General features: G+C 35.2%; 2 protein-coding genes across 2 annotated transcripts in view; both read right to left on the bottom strand.

Annotated features, from left to right (window-relative positions):
- LOC108671730 (neuroendocrine convertase 2-like) overlaps positions 1–5,261 on the bottom strand; it is a 57,360-nt gene extending 52,099 nt beyond the window's left edge. Inside the window, exon 1 of the mRNA XM_018159302.1 lies at positions 4,872–5,261. Within this exon, the coding sequence (XP_018014791.1) occupies positions 4,872–5,108 (237 nt within the window). The 5' untranslated portion in view covers positions 5,109–5,261. The remainder of the gene's footprint in view (positions 1–4,871) is intronic.
- Positions 5,262–11,393: 6,132 nt separating this feature from the next.
- LOC108671836 (probable very-long-chain enoyl-CoA reductase art-1) lies at positions 11,394–19,546 on the bottom strand. The gene is made up of 7 exons (XM_018159432.2): positions 19,458–19,546; positions 18,522–18,627; positions 17,283–17,402; positions 16,483–16,573; positions 15,608–15,824; positions 14,439–14,631; positions 11,394–13,642 (listed from the first exon to the last, which is right to left on the bottom strand). Exons 1-7 carry the CDS (start codon positions 19,518–19,520, stop codon positions 13,515–13,517), a joined length of 918 nt encoding a protein of 305 aa, XP_018014921.1. The 5' UTR covers positions 19,521–19,546; the 3' UTR covers positions 11,394–13,514.
- Between the last annotated feature and the right edge of the window lie 2,107 nt (positions 19,547–21,653).

The following is a 21,653-nucleotide window of genomic DNA, read 5'->3' as shown; positions in this document are numbered from 1 at the left end:
TTTAATGAATAGTTACAATTTGAATTATATTCAACGTTGACTTTAATTAATAGTTACTCAATACAATATTCCTCTCAGGAACTTACATGTATATTGTCGAAATCTGATTAGATTCTGAGCGCACAACAGACTCCAGAGCTGTTTGTTCAGTTATTCCATGAAATCTCAATTATGGATCTCAGATCTACAGGATTTCCGAGATTTCCATTCGTAATTTGACGGTTTGTTCGCGCAAACCAACACAAACACCAAATATTATACATTAAAAAACAATTATATCAAAGACTGGATGAGCATCTGATTCAAGCTTTTGGTAGAAAACTTGCGGAGGTCGACAGGATAGAAGTGTTATTGAAAGCGTACTATGAAAATGTTTAATCGGAATAACCTATTTGATAAATATACTCTGAACAGCAAACGTATTAATTCAAATAATTTTAATAGATTTTAATGTAATAAGTGAATTACAATTTATGTATATTATTTTCCCGCGTTGGATTGTTTGCTGTTACTCGTACGAAATAATGGTACATATTGTTCTATTGTAACTTCTATACGCACTGGAAAAAATACACTGGAAAAAATACCATTAGTAATAATTAAGAGTTATGTAGCTAAAGAACTCCTGTCTCTTAAATTATACTTTTTAACGATTCAACACGCGTGAATATTAATGAAAAACATTAGTTATACATGGTAATGAGTAGCATTAGGTAAGTCACCTTTAATCTATTTGTTAGCATTGGAGACCATAATTTATTATTTCAAGCAAGTTTTATTGAAGACCAGAGAATCAGTTTTATTGACCATTTTGCTTCCTGGCTTTTTTCAAAAATATCGAACAAAATTTTTCGATTTGTCGAACGCAAACGAAAAATATTCTTTGACACATCGAAAAAATAATAATAAAAAGAAAATTTTTCAATAAAAGTAATTCCCTGGTCTTTAATCCAACCTGCTTAAAATTCATAAATTCTATGCTTTATAAAGTTGAGTAAGTTTATTGTAGCATCGCCTATGAGTTGCGAGACAGCGCACGGAGGTTGTTAATATAGGAGATGAAGTGCGGCTACGGCAAGCGTGGGTAGACCGCGCAGCGGTGCTGCCAAAGCCCGCCACTTTAAGATCACGGCCATTGACACTCGGATCGCGATTACGAACTCAACATTTGTTGATGTGATGCAAAGTCATGTTGAATCATAAGATAAACAATGAAATTGCTTATTATTGATAATTATTTTGAAATTATTATTGATAATTATTTTGAAATTATTATTGATAATCTTTATCTTACGAAATGATTGTTGAAGGAAATTAAATTATAATAGTGTTTTAATATAAGTGATTTCCAAGATTGATTCAAAGTAAGAATGGTGATTGCGTTTGCAAGATAAATTGCATGGTGAATCGAAATCAATCCAACATATAGTAGCGCCACAGGGCATTCGCCATAGCTGATGAACAAGACACATTCTGCCTGAAAGTAAATCGGTAAGATAATGAGCAGAATTTCTCAGTCCCTTAATTTTCAAATTACTAGCTTTTCTCAATAAATAAATAATTTTCATTGCGTAAGGAAAACTGCGAATTCATAAAGATTTCCTAACAGGTGAATTAGTTCTGAAATTATTTAACGTTTAAAAGTTGTAATCGTCATAATATGTGTATGTTGCATAAATAAATCCGTGGTACATAATTCAACTTATAATAGGGCTAAATATTTTAGAAAAAGGCTAGATTATTTTCATGAGCTGAATGTGCACCAATTAACATTATTATACCGGAGCTTGAAAAGTGCCCAGATTACATTGCCAGTAAGGAACCTCCGCTCTAAATAAATGCTTCATTAAGCCGTGGACTAAAGCTTAAAAATTCTCCTAATGAACTTAAGAATGATCAGCTTTCAAGTTATCTCTCGTCACGTCTAAGCAGTCGTAATTCTCCTGCATGCTATAGTCTGCCACAACTACTATACTCTACGGAGTTTGCTTCTCGCATTTCATTTACTTTTATCTCGAGCCTCTTTCTTAAATGATGCTTCTACTGATCACGTGTACGCTAGTGAACGCTGAAAGGGAACTTAAAATAATTTTTTATGGATGGGTTTTATTTAGAACAAATTTACATACGTTTTTTGACTGACACGTGCATCGAAATTTTTAACAATGAAGCATCAAAATAAAACAGAGAAACAATGACGCGGTCTTTTATAAATTTTCGATTGCATTTATCTCTAATTATTTTCCTATCTCCATTTTATGGATGTAAAAATACACCACTAACACTTGTACTATAATTTACAGCCAACGCGTCACTTATAAATGATAGACGCCGCAAGAATTCTAGAAAAAATTCCATCAGCCTCATGAATAAACAAATTTGATCATTGACTGATTGCCACTTTTTAGAAAATTCAGAGTGGACGTCAAGAAACGAATATAAAATTTCGATATTTATTTCTTTTTAACTTTTTTTATGACTGTTTTATTGAAAGTTTTCAGTGTCACCTGTGGATGAATGCAATGAGAAGTTCTGGCTGCAATTATATAAAATAATTTGACCTCAATTGCTTCTAACAATGTAAAATGTGTCATCATTGCATATCATTTAGATGGGCTTACGATTTCCAATTTTGAATAAAATTTGTTAATCGGTGTTTGTAATAAAATCAAATTCATTGTTACTTTAACTATGGATTCGTACTCCGTTATCGAATCATCATAAAATGATGGAATTTTGAATTATACGCGTCATATGTTGTACCATAGGTGGCAATTATAGAAATTTTAGTTCGGAAAATACCTTTTTAAAATACTTTTATTGGCTCCTTCTTCCATGTTTATTGGTTCCTATTTGATGCCTTGTTGTAATAGCTCCTTTTTAATTTGTTTGCTGTTGTCTCATATCTTTTTTTAAATTGTTTGCTGTTGTCTCATGTCCTTTTTTTAAATTGTTTGCAGGTGTCTTATGTCCTTTTTTTAAATTGTTTGCTGTTGTCTCATGTCCTTTTTTTACATTTTTTGCTGTTGCCTCATGTTTCGCATCTTCCTCATGTTTCAAATATCTGCGATCGATGCCACTGTGATGATAAAGATGTGAAACCCTCTTCACACATGACCTAATTCACGCCATCTCTTTATTCATTAAACTATAATTTGGTAAATAATTGTCGATACTTCTATTGAATCAATAGCACAGGTTACTGTTACACTATTTTTAAAACTATTAAAAATCCTTATTGTCACGATATTTACGATACTGATTACTAATAGAACGTTTAAAAACTATTTAAGTTCGTTATGTTACCGCCATTTATGGTACCATTAATAGTTATACTGCCACGCTATATCTCGGATCCAATCACACTCGTTGCTTTCTAACATCCGATCGTCTAAGATTTATCGTAATGCTAGTGTAATAAATAACATTATTACGACTATAAATTCCGAGTAAAATTGCCTTCGGCGACGTACAGAACAGCCGCTGGAGGTAGAAGCCCATCGTGTATGTCAGTAAAAATATTTTTGCCCACGCACCAGCACGTGATCGCTAATATCATTTCAACAAGAACTGATTAAAGAATATTTCAAAATTATTACATCTCTTAATTTCCAGTAGGCTGAAATGACATTACTTTTTTATAACTCCTAATCATGATTTGTGACGTAGAAAAAAATTATTCTGGTTATAGTTTTGCATCAGCCATTGACAGTTCAATTTAAGAAACCTGTCAAGGAAAAAGTAGATTTAAGAGAATTTTTTTTAAACAACGCATTTCTATTCGAATTTAGATAACTAAAAATTGCCCATATTTATTCAGTTTGTGTTGGGCAATTGATTGGCTCGCGATTCGTTTACCTCAATTGCCCGTTAGAAAATTCCAATGCTAATGTCTCACACATTTTTACCATGAAGGGGCTATTTAATATTTTCCCAATGCCCTTGTATGGTGGAAAACAAAAAGATATAAATTCCCGCTTGCTTCGATTAATACTAATATTAAGATAGTTCAATATTCATGCCGCTAGCACTTAAATACTGTTTAGACAGTGCACTTTATTGTAACGCTGCAATATACTAATGAAAATGGCAAAAAATAGTATGTTTCTATTTGATATTAGAGGATATTATTGGCGAGTCCAGCCTCTTCATTTGGAATCAACCTTACTTGAAACCATTCTGCAATTTTCTTGTTTTCATTTCATCTGCAATTTCATTTGAATAAAAAGCATGAATAAATCGCAACTATTAATTAGCAAAATCGAACGATTAAAAAATTGCCGGTTGACGACAGGTGAGCAGACGTTTACACGAGAGCAGACGCGTTCATAAAAAATTATCATACGAAGTTAACCTCAATATGATTACAATATACTAATAAAATTGGAATATCTCTTCGCACTAAGAAATTTCATTGTAAATTTTACGATCACTAGTATACGAATTTCTTAGAATCTTTCTTCAAATATATTTCAAACATTTCATAATTATATTCAAATAACCATGCGAGAAAATTCCTAAGATAAATTAGACATGTGTAGTCGTTTTTAGCGATAAACATAAAAAAAAAATAAATATTTACATAAATATTTTATTACATTGACATGGTCATAAATATTGCATTAAAGTTTTATGTGATTATTTAATTATCTAACAACATTACCGTGTGCATTACGTCCACTTAGTGATTGTTGAACAAGGTTCTATAAAAAAGTTTTGACATAATGTCAATTTCTGATAGCGTTATTTGATAATTGCCCCGATAATAATACTATAGTGTGGTTCTCATATGAAGTGTTTATGCAAGGTTTGGAGAGTATCAAGACAGGATTAAGCTGAGCTCGCCATATGCGACCTCGTATCATACCTACCTTGCCCATGTAGTGGAAGCCGAGCTTGCGTGCGATGTCTTCCGGTTTGTCCGCGGACCTACGAAGTCGAACCAAAAATGAATTCGTGAAGACATCCCGAGAAGACAATTTTTGGGGCTGTCGTGCACCACTAACACTTGTGTTCACTACCAGCAGTATGAGCGTCACCACACATATGGCGATGGTGGTGATACTAAACCGCCTGGTGGTGAACTTAGACTTTCCTAAGCCGGCCATAGCACCGGCTATCCGTCCCAAAGCGGCTTTTACCGCTGCTACGGGTTGCTGATGCCCGCCCGTCAATTTACTAATGTTAGTACAGGCTTCCCGATTTATGGTCACTTTAATGAACTTGACCTGGCACACGAGCGTAGGACGCTCGCACTATCACTTCTGGCACCTACTGAGCAACTCCCTCAACTGGAGCGGCTTTTATATTCACCTCGCAGGTCGTGACGTCATAGCATCGATCGCGCTGTAAACAAACGCATGTATGTATACTGTACCTCGGCTGCATGCTTCGTTCTTCTTGCGTGCACTCTCCTGAGTGTGCGTAGCACATGTTGTACCTGACCCACCCACGCTAAATGAGTCAAGATTAACTGAAAACAATGTAAATATTGCGAGAGTCACACTAATGGCGCGGTCTGGAATGTAGCCACACTCTGTCCCGGCTCCGACTGGCTCCGGCCGGCTCAGTGCTCACCATATTGCTAGCTAAGCCTTTTGTGAGCCTCGACCGTTGACGTGTGTGACGTCATAGCTCATTGTTAGCTACGTCACAGTGCACGTTGCCGCTTCTTGTTCTACTTCCTGAGGACTTTTTTCAGTTCACTACTTAATTGGTGAAATTTTTTGCACATGTGCTCATGACTTATTTTAAAAAAATTCTGAGAAAAAATTTCTCATTCTTATTGAAAAATTTCTTCTGAGAATCTTTCATTCTGAAGTATTATTATTATTATTATTATTATTATTATTATTATTATTATTATTATTATTATTATACTTCCTGAGGACTTTTTTCAGTTCACTACTTATAAATATAACATATTTTGTACAGATCTGAGTACTTTACATGTACTTGAAGTTGCGTGAATATGCCCGATGACTTATTAGGAGTACCAGGATCTTGGTCAATTACCTTGAAGGTAACAATTACATGGTTACTTTTCTTCGCATCCTTTGTCACCAAGAAAAGCTTCGAATTTCGATCGGCTACGCAAGGTCAATTCAAAATTTGTCGCGGATTTTAACAAAAAAATTACTGCCGTCATTGCAAAAAATGATGTCTTGAAATTCCTTTTTAATAAATTTTTCCATTTTTGCTCGATTATTATGAATTCTTCATGTCTAGAAATTACGCTACTTAACTCCCTTACGCGATCCATTAACTCATAATCATAATTTACATCTATGTAAATATGAAGAATCATTATAAAATTTTCAAAGTTGTTATGTTACAAATGCAGTATAAACGACGTATTCAATCTGAAGTAAGACGTAATAATACATATCAATCACTCTGTATGTCAAGTGCCAAGTACAGATTGCGACTTAATAAAAATATTAAGTCGCAAATGAAAAAGCGAACTTAAAGATATATATATGTTAAATTTTCAGTGCAGTGAAGTTTTCTTGCAAATATTGAAAAACGTCCAGAATTTGGAATGTTTTCTTTTTTTTACAACGCAAGCTCCATTTATTGTGAAATGCTTATTAAATACTGTGCAGCTATATGCTGATTGTAAAACTGAAGTTTCTAGTATGAAAAATTGACACAATCGCCACTTTTAACATTCATCCAAAGCAGTTTATCAGACTGGTATACAGGGGTCTTAGATTGCATTTTCTGCCTCAAATTATTGCTGTTGCAAGGAAATCTCTGGATTTTTTTTTGTATGGTTAAAATTGTTTCAGTAAGTATTGATGGATGTCAATGTGTGATGTGGCGTTGACAAATATCTTGTCAAATACGTAAAAGAATGAAAACGAAGTTGTTTGGTACAATACCAACTGAAAAATTTTAACGGTGAGTTGTCTTAAAAATTCATAGCAAAACATACAATAATCAGATTGAAATAGATAAATTTTTAACAGTAAGAAGGGAAAAAACATTGTTCGATTTTTCGCCTGTGCAAGATTATTTTCTTCATTTGAAGGAAAAGGAAAAAATGTCCCCCGGACGGCCTCATCTGCTTGATGGAAGAGAAGCTCGTGGGCAGAAAATGAAGATGAACGCAGCTTTGCTGCACGCTATGTCAAGACCTGCATTGCTTGTAATCTTTTTCTAGTTACAAAAATCTCCTACAATTTTTTCTTGTCTGTGGAACTCGAAACTTTCGTCCTGATGATACATGTATTTGGATTTAGACTTAATGGATGTCCTTTTTTGATCGCTTAATGTTTATAGACCACCGAGTAAATAACCACTTATTGATTTTGAATATTAAGACTTATTGGATGACTTTTTTCATCGTTAAATGTCTGCAGACCATTGAATAAATGACCACAAACTGATATCGTGGTAAAATAAAATTCTAAGAGCAGCATGATCTACTTCGCAGAATTTCAGGTCATCTGCATCATCTCGCGGTGAATATTAAACAACAAATAAGCACACATGTGACTCTGACAACGCCGGTAGTCGGGTCACAAAGTCCGAAACTTGTCAGCCGTAAAACAGGTCCTGTGCTTCCAAGGCTCCGCCAGGTAATGAAAACGAAGGGTGATTGTATCAGGGCCGATGCCGATGGGTCCTGGCTTGACAAGAGGCCGATGGTCCTGGCCGGCCAAGGGGCCGATGTATCAGGGCCGATGTCGAAAGTTACAGGTCAATTTTCTTCAATCGAAAATTATAACTAATTAATGTTGGTTTTAGAGAAAACTGGATACTTGAACATAAGGAAAAATGAAGGACATTTTCGAGAATTGGGAGAAAAATCTTCAAGCGCTTGTGGGAAATAAATTTTTGCTATTTCTACCGCGAAAGCAGCTGCTGACTGAAAATTAAATTAAAATTCTCTTTAACAATTAATTTTATTCCAATTATTTATTATAAGGTATATTTGCTCGAAAAATATGTTATCGAAATTTGAATTTGGAGACCGACCCCATGAGCAATCGGAAAATTACCCGAGAGGTCTTATTCATGCACCAGATGTCAGGAACATTTGCCAAAAAGGCAAAATGTGCGAATTTTATCCCATATTTTATCGTTGCGAGACGATGGCTTATAATATGTAATATGTAATGTAAAATCTAAGAACATGATTCGTGTCTAACCTTCCAGATATACGAAAAAGAGGAAAAATGTTATTTCATGACATTAAAATTCTAGTTTCACAAGTCACATCGTTCTAAAGATATTACAGTCGAGAGGCTTTAAAAGGGTATCTTTCTTAAGAAAGAATAAGCGTCCTGTCGTAGATGTCATCTATAGGCTATCTAGATACACTTACTTTTTATGATAAAATGCGATATTTTTTATCAAAAAAAGGATTTTATGCTTAAAGACATTCTACGTTTCAGGTCAGATGATCGGCGCCAGTGCATAAGGTTCATATCTTCAACCCTAAAATAACAAGCAGATTGCATCATGGAATTTATTAGCTCGTGTTTACTCAATTGCAAAATTTCCAACCAATTGATTATAGGATCACGTAAATAAAACTGATCTTTTTATTATATTGTGACTGGCCTGTGGTCTGTGATACGGTATTACAATCTTTTTTAAATCAAACTTAAATTTTTCGTGCGGGAGGAAAACGTTGAAACGTTCATTTGCTTCCAGCTCCCAAAATATTATGAGAATTAGGCATATAATGTTTCTTACTTTTTTTAGCCTTTTCTCATCTCTAAAGACGAAATTATTACTAGTGTCATATTATCACGTATGAAAATTTTTTTGTATTAAATTTTGCGACACAAATCCGAGTAATAACGATGCACAATAAAAATAAATTCATTATGAAATGCATTTATTTGAGGAATTGGCTGAAAGTTGCAGTGATCTTGAGAACAAACAAAACCCGATGCCAGTCTGTAAAGTTGGGGCATTTGTTTCCGGTCATCAAGTTTGTGTCAGCGACATTCTTCGCGAGGCTTTGTCTCGCCGGTCGTGGCTGCCTGCTCCGCGACATCCATTAGAACACAAACCAGACAAGTGATCGACTTCACCGACACTGGTATCTCCAAAAAACTTTCCATTGTTTGTGATAGGTTGTAAAATAGATCTCTTATTGATGTAAAGTTTCCTTGAGTTATTTATGTAAGTTATTTTAGTTATTTATTTAAAAGTTACTTATGTAAAGTTTCCTTAAAGATTAAACGATTTTAAACCTACCGTCCGTTGAAAAGATTTTATCAAGAGGCCAGTCTAGTCAAGAAAAATACAAGAATCGGCGACAGGCCTATTCTTCAATGCCGAAGATACTATACTATACTATACTAAAGTTGAATAATTCATTCGAGTCGTTTTGTTTGGTTTAATTTTATTTGTTTTCTAATAGTTTGATTAACGTAGTTTAAGACAGATATTCTTTACGAATAATCTCAAATTGACTTGTTATTCCTGGAAAATGAACACCGTCAGAATGACAAATTGAAAACGAAATTCTCTTATTCGATTCGTAAAATTCGTTGAAATATCTCGCGCTATTTGCAAAAAAAAAAAAAAATTACGTTCGCTCAGGATGCTGTTTTCTTATGAGTTGTCACGTTTTATGTGGCTTACAAGTTAAATGAAAACCTTTTCATTGTGAGCATTAGGACTATGGAGGGTGGGATACACAGGGGCGTGGGTTACGGTGTGACGGGTCGAATTTTTTATTTGTTAAAGGGTAACCTTCAACAACAGTGTAGGGTATTAATGGCATACAGTCAGTGCCCTGACAGATTTGGCAAAGGGAGCCGTCGTACCTTTTAATATATTAAATAACTGACGTTTCCTTATATGACGTTAAATATATTAAATAATTGAAGTTTAATATATTAAATAATTGACGCCATATCCAACTGTACCTCATTTTCCCCAATATTGGAGCCTAAAATTGTGAGAAGTAATATTATGCGCATTTTCCATCATATCAAAACCTAAAATTTCTCTACGGGCTAATGCAGGAAATATTTTTTATAAAATTATTTTCAATGGTTGAAAGTATTTTTTTAACTTGTTCAAAAATAGGAACCATGTGCGACTCAAAATGCCTTACGTGCTGTTCAATCCCGGTACCACATAGTGCATTCACTTAGCATGTCGCACACTGCAACATATAGTAACGCTAACGTAAACCATCAACAGTTTCTTAATATGATTTTGGGTAATGGATAACATCTAATATTGATTGCAATAACGTACACTACAATTTGACGCCGAATCCTAGCATCCCGGAACATAGGAATCTTCGTATCTTTTTCGCAGATCACTGTTGTCAATTAGCTTTAGCATATGGGAGTCTTATATGGGAGCATATTTAGCATATGGGAGTCTTTATTTGCTTTGTCATTGATTTTTTTTAAATATTCATTGCATGATTCATAACTAGTATAATTTAGCCATACGTTTATTATATGTTCAATTGTTACTTACGTACATATGCGTGTTAACCTTCAGTTTATTTAGTCACACGCTAAAAAGTTCTCGCTGTTTAGTTCTGACGCTGCGGTAACTAAAGTCATATTTTGTTGGAGGTGCGCTGGTATATCAGCTTGAGGTCACTAGCCCGGTCACCTCCGAAGCCATCTTCTTATTTAGTTTAACTTATATGATGTAGAACTCCTCTAAAACCACAGTACTTGAGAAAGATAGTTCTAGAAAGGATGACGTAGCAGCCGGCCGAAGCCGGCTACTGTCACGGGAGCTCAACACAAGGAACCTCTTGCCTCAACAGTTAGAACAGAACTCGAGGTCAATAAGCAATCAGCGCGAGAATTGCGGAAAAGTTCCCGCGATTGCGGACCTATTCCCTCCAGGCTCCGTAATGGCCGAGGTCACATTGCTCGAATAGGCGCGACAATTTGCGGCCGCCTCCCGCTGCCTCAAGTGACGGACGACCGAAGCCATTAATATGCATCGCTTTGCGGTATGTTGCTGATCATGGATTACCAAGATTTTCGATTCATTACGCTCATAATAATTTCAGTTCGAGAGTTTCCGCAATTTTATTCATTGTAAAAAGATTTAGGACGTTTTCGTTTCTTAATTAATCGATTAATCGATGATTTACACTCGAATTGATTTCAGAATTAGTGATTACCAAAGCAAACATTCAGGATTAAATAATCTTACCTAGGTTCGTTGAAATTTCTTGCACTAGAATAAGTGCATATGAAATTTGAAAGCCTAAGCACTGGAAGGCTAAGCTTCTTGATGTGCTCTAAGTAGTACTAGGTACATCCTGGCAGCTTTCATTAATGAAGTATGCTAAGAGAATTCAAATAGGTTTCAGTTCTTGCTAAACGAACGCTAACATTTTAATTTACACTTACGATCTAAGCGAAAAAGGAGAGGAAATAATTTAATAGAGTCGAAATTTACTACAGAAATAAAACAACATGCACCAAAATAAAAACCATAACAAACCTCAACACCTAAACAGAAGCGCATAGAACTGTTAGACCTCAGACACACCGTCATTGTTCCCCAATTAATCTTAATAGTGTAACATGGGTGACATTGTAAACATAGGTTTCAAAATAATTATATCTATCGCGTTATTCATAGATTTGTTATCATTATTAGTGACGTTGTTTGTCGCCGAAAATGTACAATTGATTTGTCGCTTTCTCACTCAAAAAATGCCATTGTAAATATTCCGAAAATTTTTGAATTTTCATTTTTGTCGTGCATTTTTTATTTAAAGTCGAAATTTATTTATCAACAAGACCAACATTGACAGTTTAAAGTTTTTAGAAGAAAAAAAATACCAAGTAACTATAGAACGAAATGAATTAATTGTTCAATTGTGATATGGATGAAGTCAAATTTGGCTTCAATTAAAACAAACCTTATCCTGACAAGCCAGGAACCACACAGTTTTTTAACTGAATAATCAATTAATTAACATGATCATCAGGTAACGTCCAACCAATAACATTCACGCTTCATTTATCGAGTTCAGTTGTCTCGGTGTTTAAATAGAGACGTGATTTGAAATTAAACACTCAATAATATAATTTATCATCTATACCTACCTAATTTTAGCGTTCCTGATCGCTAAAGCTTTAGATCTGGCCATCAGTATCATAATAATCAGTAAAAATGACAAATAATCCAACAATAAAAACTTCTTTCGATATCCGCAAAGTCCCAAAAGTTTGATCACCTCTGTCGCCTACTGTAAGCTGGATACCTTCTCTCCAAGTATAGAAGAAACAGTTATAGTAACATGATACATCAAGTACTGAGCAAAATACAAATAAAACATAACCTTAAACCAACGCAAAAAAATTATCATCAGTTCCGCGGTCCAGTGATAACTTACCACTTACTTACTTGACCAAAACTTATAATATGTCATTGAAGTTTAACTTAAATTAGAAACAACACCAAACCAGACAATCCAAGTCTGTAAATTAGAACAAAGAAGCAGCAGCAAAGATTATGAAAAAACCTAACATAAATTAAATTTTGCAGCAAGAAAGTTGTTTTAAGTACATTTCGCAACATTAAGATACCGCCGTTTGAATATATTCGCACAATGCAAGTACAATAGACGAGTATATAAAGTCCAATTAAATTAGTAATTTATTCGCAGATAATTAGGTTTGGTAGACGTGACTCGATTATCTAATTTCAACAGCCAAGCAATATTCGTATCCTCTATTGGTTCGCGATTTGCTGACAAGATAAAGAGGTTTCGAATGATGTGTAAATAAGAGCTTGAGGAAATCTTAACCCAGCAGAAAGAAATTACGGTTAAAAAATAAACGTGTTTATGCTAATTAAGAAGAAACAATTCAAATAACTTTCCGTCTTTGCTTAAAACTAGCAATTATCGCATCCTTTCATTTCCCATACATAATTATGAACAGTATTTGTGAGCGAAGCATTGCGGAAAATGTAACTTACTGATCAAAACAAATTTATTGAAATCTATTGGCTGGGACGAGATATAGTTGGACCGCTCGAATTTTTAATAATTATGATAAAATTTCAAGTACAAAAGTGTCATGGTAACAGAACAGGATGGTACAAGAGTGAACAATGTATCAAGATATTCAATATAATTTATGGCACAGACATAGCAGTATCATGAACTGCGTTAAATTGAACACGCAAAATTATTACTTAAGGAAGATGGGCGTGGCTCCTAGTTTGAAAGCATACTACGAGGATATGGAACACATTGAGCTTAAAGAAAATGGCTTAAACATTTAAGCATATTTAAATGGGTTTATGGGACTTGCCAGTGTAGAACAAACGACTTAGTGAAGAGTAGGAAAAAAATAACTTAGATTCAGAGTCACGACGGCAAATAGCGTTGCGTTTCGAAGGAAATTCTTAAGCAGAGCAGTTGAAACAGAAATGCTTGAAAGATTTTCGTGGCTGAAATTGATACTTCACTAACAGTAAGAATAGAAAAATTCATCTGAATAAATGAAGAAGTAAAATGACTTCGAAGAGAGGAAGAAAATTTTTGTCTAGAGCAGGAAAGGCAAAATGGCTTTGCGTCCTTTGGGATAGTCCTTGAAGTCCTTCTTGTAGTTACGGTGCTTGCCGAGCGCCCACACGGCCATCTGGTAGAAGCCCGCCAGCATGAAGAGACCAGCTGTTGGAATATGCAGGTAGTTAGCTTATGCCATATAATATCATATACTAGCAGAGATACTACTACTAGCATTCATGATACTAGCAGAGACCACTTTATGACCACTTACAGAGATACTACTACTAGTCTAGCAGAGACCACTTTATGACCACTTACAGAGATACTACAACTAGCATTCATGATACTAGCAGAGACCACTTTATGGAAGCCACTCGTGATTCGTACGTTTATCCTGTAAGTTGTTTTGAGTAGGTACCAGTATATATTTAAATTCTCGTCAGATTTGGTAGTACGTAATATTTAGAGCTGGAACTGCTGCTCAACAACGAGCAGTATTCAAGGCACGAGTATTCATCTAACTTAACTTAGAAATGCAATACTGGCGATACTGCTACCACTTTGAACGTTATTTCCCTTTAAAAACGCTCGAAATAAAGTTGCACGGGTGGTTTAAAATAGAATCCAAAGAAACATGCGGCAAAATTTAGGCGTTTGAAGCTGTTCACCCCCAATAAAAAGTTGATCCAAAAAATAAATAAAGGTTATCCAATCAAAGAAAGAGGATCCAATACTACAAATTATCCAATAGAACCAATTACTCGGTACAAACTATTATCCACGGGCATATGAATGAAACAACTCGGCGATAACTCATTGTTTCTAACTGATAACTCATTGTTTCTAACTGATAACTCATTGTTTCTAACTGATAACTCAACGTTTAACTTAGTAACCAGTACCGTAAGTAACCATTGACAATTAAATAGAGCCTGGATACAGTTGTTGCATCACTGACCTGGAATGCACTGTGTCATGACGCTGAAGGAGAGCCAGGCGCCGACCTCATAAGTGTAGTTGGGGCACGACACCAAAGAGAAGAGCCTCGTGAAGGGGTTGTTGCTAGGGTAGGGGATGCGCCGCACCTTTGAGCCCTCAGGTCGCAGTTGACGCAGTGCCCAGTGGATAGACAGGTTGCCCAGCTCGCAGACCTGCACGATGTTAATTAGGTTCAGTGGTTGACGTAACGAGCTAATAAACATTAATAAAAATTTCAGTCTTTGAAATAACGAGCTTCTGAACATTTCAGTCGTTGGGATAACGAGCTAATAAACATTTCAGTCGTTGAAATAATAAGCAAATAAACATTTCAAGCGTTGAAATAACGAGCTCATTAACCTTTCAGGCGTTGAAATATCGAGCCAAAAAATAGAAATGCGAGCTCATGAACCGCTTGCGTCCCCTGGCACCACGGCCAGAGCCTGGAACAGTCTGCCAGCTTCTGTAACATCGGCTTGTACGTCGGTGCCAGTGTTTAGACATTGCCTTAAGACTTGACTATTTTGTAGATCCCATGACTTGTATACAGCAGTTTCTAACTTTTTTGCAATTTTTTGTACGTACTTATGGCCTTCTTCTCAGTTCTCTTGATATATAACGTGCGTACCTCAATAATATTGTTATAACAGACGTAACGATGGCATCTTCAAAGTGTAGCAATAATAAAAATAATTAAACTTACAAGTAGAGCTGGAATGGAGCATTTCCCAACACTTTAAATAAGGATTAGGAAGGTTGAAGAAATCAACAAGATGGGTTTCTAAATATATTCTGTAAACTTTCTTCATTATGAATCGGTCTTTTCTTGACGAATATATAGTGATAATTGCCAAAAATTAGTTCACAAGTTAGGTACAAATCATAATCATAAGACTAATATTCTTAAGAGCTAAATAATGCGAACATATTCTTTAATATAACTCCACTAATTAGAAATTATGTTATATTCAAGTACATATTTAAAAAAATAAAACTCAGTTCTCACTGCAGTGAGTGACAGAGAGCGCATTTTCTCGTCGACGAAAACGTGAAGTCACGGAAGGACGGACAGACGGACGGACGGACATGGCGAGCACAATAGTGCATTTTTCCATAAATGAGAAAATGTGCTAAAAACTTATTACTGACCGAAAATGCCACAAGTGCGGCATACATTTGAAGCTCAGAAGGGGTGGTGAATAGCGGGTGGTTGACGTGGTACGCCACGTAAGCAGTAAAGCCCCAATAGTAGCTGCAGTTCTTGAATAAATTAAAGATGGGCATAGTGCCGTGAGAGAACCTGTGCACAAACAGCGTCTCCAGCAGCCTCTTCACATAGTGCACTGAGTAGCAGCCCATGGCGATCCTGGTGGAATAAAGAAAACAATTTATATTCATCAATTCATACTCAATAATGCATACTCAATAATGCACACCTACTCAATAATTCATACTCAATAATTCAAACTCAATAATTCATACTCAATAATTCATACTTATCAGTTAATACTAATCAAAATCGTAGTCATCAGTTCATACTCAACGATTCATACTCGTCAATTCATACTCAACGATTCATACTCGTCAATTCATATTCAACAGTTCATACTCGTCAATTCATACTCAACAGTTCATACTGGTCACTTCATACTCAACAGTTCGTACTAGTCAAATTCATTCCTACTCAACAATTCATAATCATCAAGAAAACAATTTATACTTGACACTGTATTCTACTCATCCTTTTGTAGTTCTGATTATTACAAGGGACGGGATACTGGCAGCAAAAAACTCGGGTTTAACAGGCTACTATTTTATTAATCTGAATTCCATAAAGAATACCTAATAAATATAGAAGGAATGTAAGAGGTTCTCAAGGCTTTGCTAATGACATTGCCATATAGTCAAGCCATTTGCTTGAAACATTTCACTTCACATTCACAACAGCCATCATTGACTCACTTCACATTCACAACACCCATCATTGACTCACTTCACATTCACAACAGCCATCATTGACTCACTTGGTGCACAAAGAATAGGGCTTGTCAGCAGCTCCCACTCCATAGAAGAGCCATGGTCGGGTGTAGATCCAGGCATAGATCAGTAGAGGTCCTAGAAAACATTGGCGATTTGAATTGAATAAGTCTAATTATCAGTCTCTAATAATTATATAGGAACATGTACAATGTATATCAGTCTCTTATAATTATGTTGAATATCTACATTTCTATAGAAAATAATCTGAACACAAGATTGGTTGTCAAGATCGATTCAAATATTTTGACACAGATAGAGAAAGAACGAGGGAGTTTTATCAACGATACATACATAAACATCAACCAACAATGGAACCAAAATTACACAAATGGCAACAATGAATTTCATTGATATTTTCCAGATCTGAGATTAAATATGTGAGAACATTAGGCTCCTCCCATTTTTGTATTCAAACTTTCACCTTTTATTCTGATATTCAATTTATATACATGGCTAATATTATATCTAATGGGACCTGAATCTTTGACTTATTAGCAACTAAATTTTCTTCTTGATTGAATATTTCTCAGATTTTCTTCATAATTGGATACTCTGGAAATGATTCAATCACTGTTTGCATTATTTATAATTAAAGATAGGCCTGCAGCATCACACTGCATAGTGTCAAATTTTTATAAACCAATTTATATTAAATTTCTTTGATCTAGTTTAGAATTTATTTACTTTCTATGTATGATAATGACGGTACATATACATAATACTTCAAATTTTAATAAGTCACTTTTAAACTTTTCAACTACAAGAAGGAGATGCATCATCTTACCTGCATACTCTGCTAAGAAGACTGTACTCCAGCCAATCTGAGGGCCAAGATCCTTGACATAAATAGTGCCACCAGCAGGAGTGATATTCAGGGAGGAGAGAGTGGCATCATCGCGGCATCCTGCAAAAAGTTGTACGTGTTAACTGTATCTATGTATATAGGTAAGTATTAACAGTATCTACGTACATAGGTAAGCATTAATGGTATCTACATATATAGGTGGGTAAGTATTAAGTGTATCTACATATATAGGTAAGTATTATTGTTTCTATGCATACTGGTATATGTAAGTATTAACTGTATATATGTACCTATTTGGGTAAGTATTAACAGTATCTACACATATAAGGTAAGTATTAACAATCTCCAGAGCTAATCTTGGAAATTTTTCTAATCGAAATGGGCTAAAAATTATGTTTTCTAATTTTCTTTTCATACACCATAGTTTGAATTCAAATGTAGAATGTTCAACAATATTCATTAATAGAAATATGGCTGTTACAGCAATATAGGTACCTACCTTATTAAAGTTGAGAAAAATAATGAAAATGCAACACAAAATAGAGGAAATTTCTCTGTAGTTTACCAAAACATCAAGACACACCAAAAAACTGCAGAAATGAATGTTGATTACTTCTTCCACTAGATGATAAAGAACTTGAATCATATTGCATTGTTCTAGTGAGAAATTGTTTTCTAGTAAATGAATATGCACTAAGCTTATAAAAACTAAGTCCAGAATACATCAATTGCAGTAAAATGAGTTGAGATAATTATTGAAACTATGATACTATCCAATCAAAATAGACTTTCGTGGATACATCATAAAAAAAAATCTAACAAATTTTACAAGCATTTTTCCAGAATCAATATCTTTCTTGGTGTGACTTAAAGATTGTCTCAGAATTATTGGAAAGGGAAATGCACTAAATTTATTTATTAGCATCAATACACAATAAAAAATTATAAAAAATTGTGCTTAATGAATCTTGGCATCAAATAGTGATCACAATACTGAGATGTCATGAGTTCTACACAAGATCTTTTGAGCTCCATGACAAGAATATAATACTAATATAAATATGCTAGAAATAAAGGAATTCAATATACTTAATGACTTGAGTGAAGCAGATTTAATTTTGTTGATGCTGGCTAACTATAGCAAAGAAGAAGAAGATGAAGACAAAGAAGAAGGAGAAGACAAAGAAGAAGGTAAAATACTAGACTAACTGACCACACCTTTGGCTTTCTGTTGTGGTCTGATCTCCTGCCGGTCAGGGATGAGGTGCTTCTTCTGTTTGTGAATGGCGTCCTTGACTTGACTGATTGTACTGCTGCTACTCAGCTGGGAAAGAGAAAAAATGTTTCAGGCATCATCATTCGCCTACAAAAGGTTTATACAACTCATTTGTATATCTTTGTCATTTGAACCAACTCAATATTTTTGCGAAAGCAAGTAAATAAGGTAAAGGTAAGGGTTTCATGGGTGAAGACTTGTTGACTGGGTTAGCAATGCATTGTCTAATTTTAAAACAACCTCAAGACCAACATAATTTCCCTAACATTATAATGCAGAAATACAGGGATATATTAAAATAAAGACTGCTAATTGGTCAATTTGGTCCTAACTCATGGCCCCAGACTAATGAAACTATTATGTCTTTAGGATTTTGTTATACAAGGCAGGTTATATAATATTGATTGGAAGACTTACCACTAGACCATTGTTTTATGATATAAATGCCTTATTAATATCATATCAATATATGTAACCCACCAATCCAAATTATTCCATAATTACTCCCAAACCACTAGACATAGGTAGTGCAGGCTTCAAAAATAATATTTCTATTTTCTGAGTCTTAGCTAGAGCATTCTTGCCATTTTTTGGAGCCACAAGATTATTGCTTTATGAATTATCTCTTAAACAATTGTAAACAAAAGTGACTGATTGAGTGGTGAAGGTCCAATTCTACTGTAGCTGCTAGCAGTAGCACTAGCAGGAATCTCACAGCTGCAAAAATGGCAGAAAAGCTCTAGTCATTGCTTGAAGTTGAATGGTAGAATGATTTTTAAAATTTAGTTAAAAAAATCTTCAAGTCTAATAATTTCAGATTAGTTTTCACAAGATTATCTAGTACACATGTAATGATGTAAGTTGAGATTAAAACTCACCCCATCCAGAGAAGCTACTAGTTTGCCTGTTTTGGCATTTAATACCTCCAGTTTTCTACTCATTGTGCTGAAATATGAAAACAAAGTTCAGTTAATGAGTTAACATCTATGAGAACAGTGAACAGTAAACAGTGAACAGAACAGTGAACTGAGGCCTGAGCCCTGTGGTGCTCAGGCCTCAGAGGCTGAGCTGTGTAGTCAAGCATTCAAGATGGAGAGAGATGAAAGCACTAAATTTAAGTTTTTGCTCCATCAATCAAGACTAAAACTCAAGAAATTTTGGTAGGTACTCTATGACTATGTTAAACTCTAAAATATTTTATAATTAGGTAGGTAGACTAACTCACTAACAGCCAAACAGGGCTTTACTAAAACACTTAAAAAGTTAAAGTTGGTAAAGGTAAATTATTGGAACTAACTACATCCAAATATATAACTAAAGAGAAAAAAATTTGTGGTAAAAATCTTGAGGTACCAGTACCATCAAACGGGGTAAAAAGGGATGGGCAGGGTAATAAGGGACAGTCCTCCAGCATTTTGTAGAAATGTTGTAGCAGGTAAACTAATTAAAATATTGCAAAACTATAAATAGTGGTGTAAAATTCACCATTTCTTCCTCCCATCAGTAGCTACTGTAGTAACCCAATCCAATTCCCAAAAACGAAGAAGGTGTGACCGAAGACCAGCAAGAGCATCTGAGCAAGGTAAATCATTATATCATACAGCCTACAGGTACAGTTCTTCCGCCGTTAGTCCTATTGAAATGGACGAGAAAAAAAAGTAAAAATAACACGTCGTCCGATTTGGAAGTACCGGCAACTGGCAAGTCGATTTAGTCAAGGCAGAGAATGTATCATCCAAGTTTAGAGTGCCAAGTATGAACATGAAGTACCTAGTAAGTACTACGGTAGCCTTACTAGAACTAGGTAGGCTTAGCCGCTTAGGTACTACTTTGGCGGCCGCCGCGGTCCTGGCTTGCAATAATAAGGTTGAACTTCGTGCAAGCACTGCAGCAACAAACAATAGTAGCAATTTTTTCGTCACAAAAATGTTCATGTTCGAGAACTGGAAACAAACAGTTCTCTCAACTTCCCAAGTGCCAAAAACTCGTACTCAATTAAATACACAACCGAAATACGTCCATTACTTTGGGAGATATTCTATGCTCACTGAATTTGGAGTCCGGCCGTAAATTTGTCAGAGACCTACCGAGTACCGAAAGTGTTTTGCATTGCAAACACCTGCACCCAACGGCTACGGGTGCACAGAGCAAACTGAGAAAAATTCAAATATTGGTGAATCATTATGATAGTCTAGAAGAAATTGATGAAAAATATCTGTTAACGTAGTCGATTTGTTTAAATACTATAACCACATGAAAATAATTCCAATCGAAAGTAAATGCCTGGTGATAATAATGACGGTTTCAGCGTTTAGTAGGCCGTAGGCCTGTCCAGTGTTGCCAGGTTTTTTCTCGGCGAGAATACCAGATTGCCTAGCTCAAAATACCAGAATTATGCCAGAAATTTTATTGTTAAAAACAGATTATAATGATGATTTTCAAGATCAGTGAAATATTGAATGGCACCCCAGAATTCAAGTGGCACTCCAATAAGTGGCACACTAGAATTCAAAACCACCAAACAAAAATGGTGGAGCTTGCGTCGCAGAGATCGGTTCGACAACCTCACTCGACCTAGGCCATATCATCACTGATCAGTAATCAATCAAGGATCATCACCCTCGTGCTTATATTGTACTAAACACTGTTGTTAAATGTTAACAATTAGATTGGGGTTATTTCATCAAGCGGTAAACTTGCGGTTCCAAAAATGGCGAAAAACCTCTAGTCGCGCCGCTCTGAAGGTAATCAATATAATCCACGCCTACGCTGGAGGAAGTTCAAACTTCCGAGGTGGAAATTAATGCAGTAAGCCAGAAAACACCAGAAAAATACCAGATTTAGGCAAATATACCAGTATACCAGATCTAAAATATTCATACCTGACACCTGAAAATACCAGATTTGTGAAATTTGGTATAGAAATATACCATCTGGCAACGCTGGTGTGGGGTCTCCAACGTCGCGCGAGTGAGTGTCTCATTATGAGCCTCTCTCATGTGGTTCTTCGGTCCTCCGGTACAGGGCTCCCAGCCAAAATTTTGAGAAAAACTTAGATGCTTGCTGAAAAACAC

The sequence above is a fragment of the Hyalella azteca genome, unplaced genomic scaffold (assembly GCF_000764305.2).
Source record: "Hyalella azteca isolate HAZT.00-mixed unplaced genomic scaffold, Hazt_2.0.2 contig9858, whole genome shotgun sequence".
NCBI classification, from domain to species: domain Eukaryota; kingdom Metazoa; phylum Arthropoda; class Malacostraca; order Amphipoda; family Hyalellidae; genus Hyalella; species Hyalella azteca.
The sequence above is the reverse complement of the archived record's forward strand: the minus strand, read 5'-3'. Positions and strand labels throughout refer to the sequence as shown.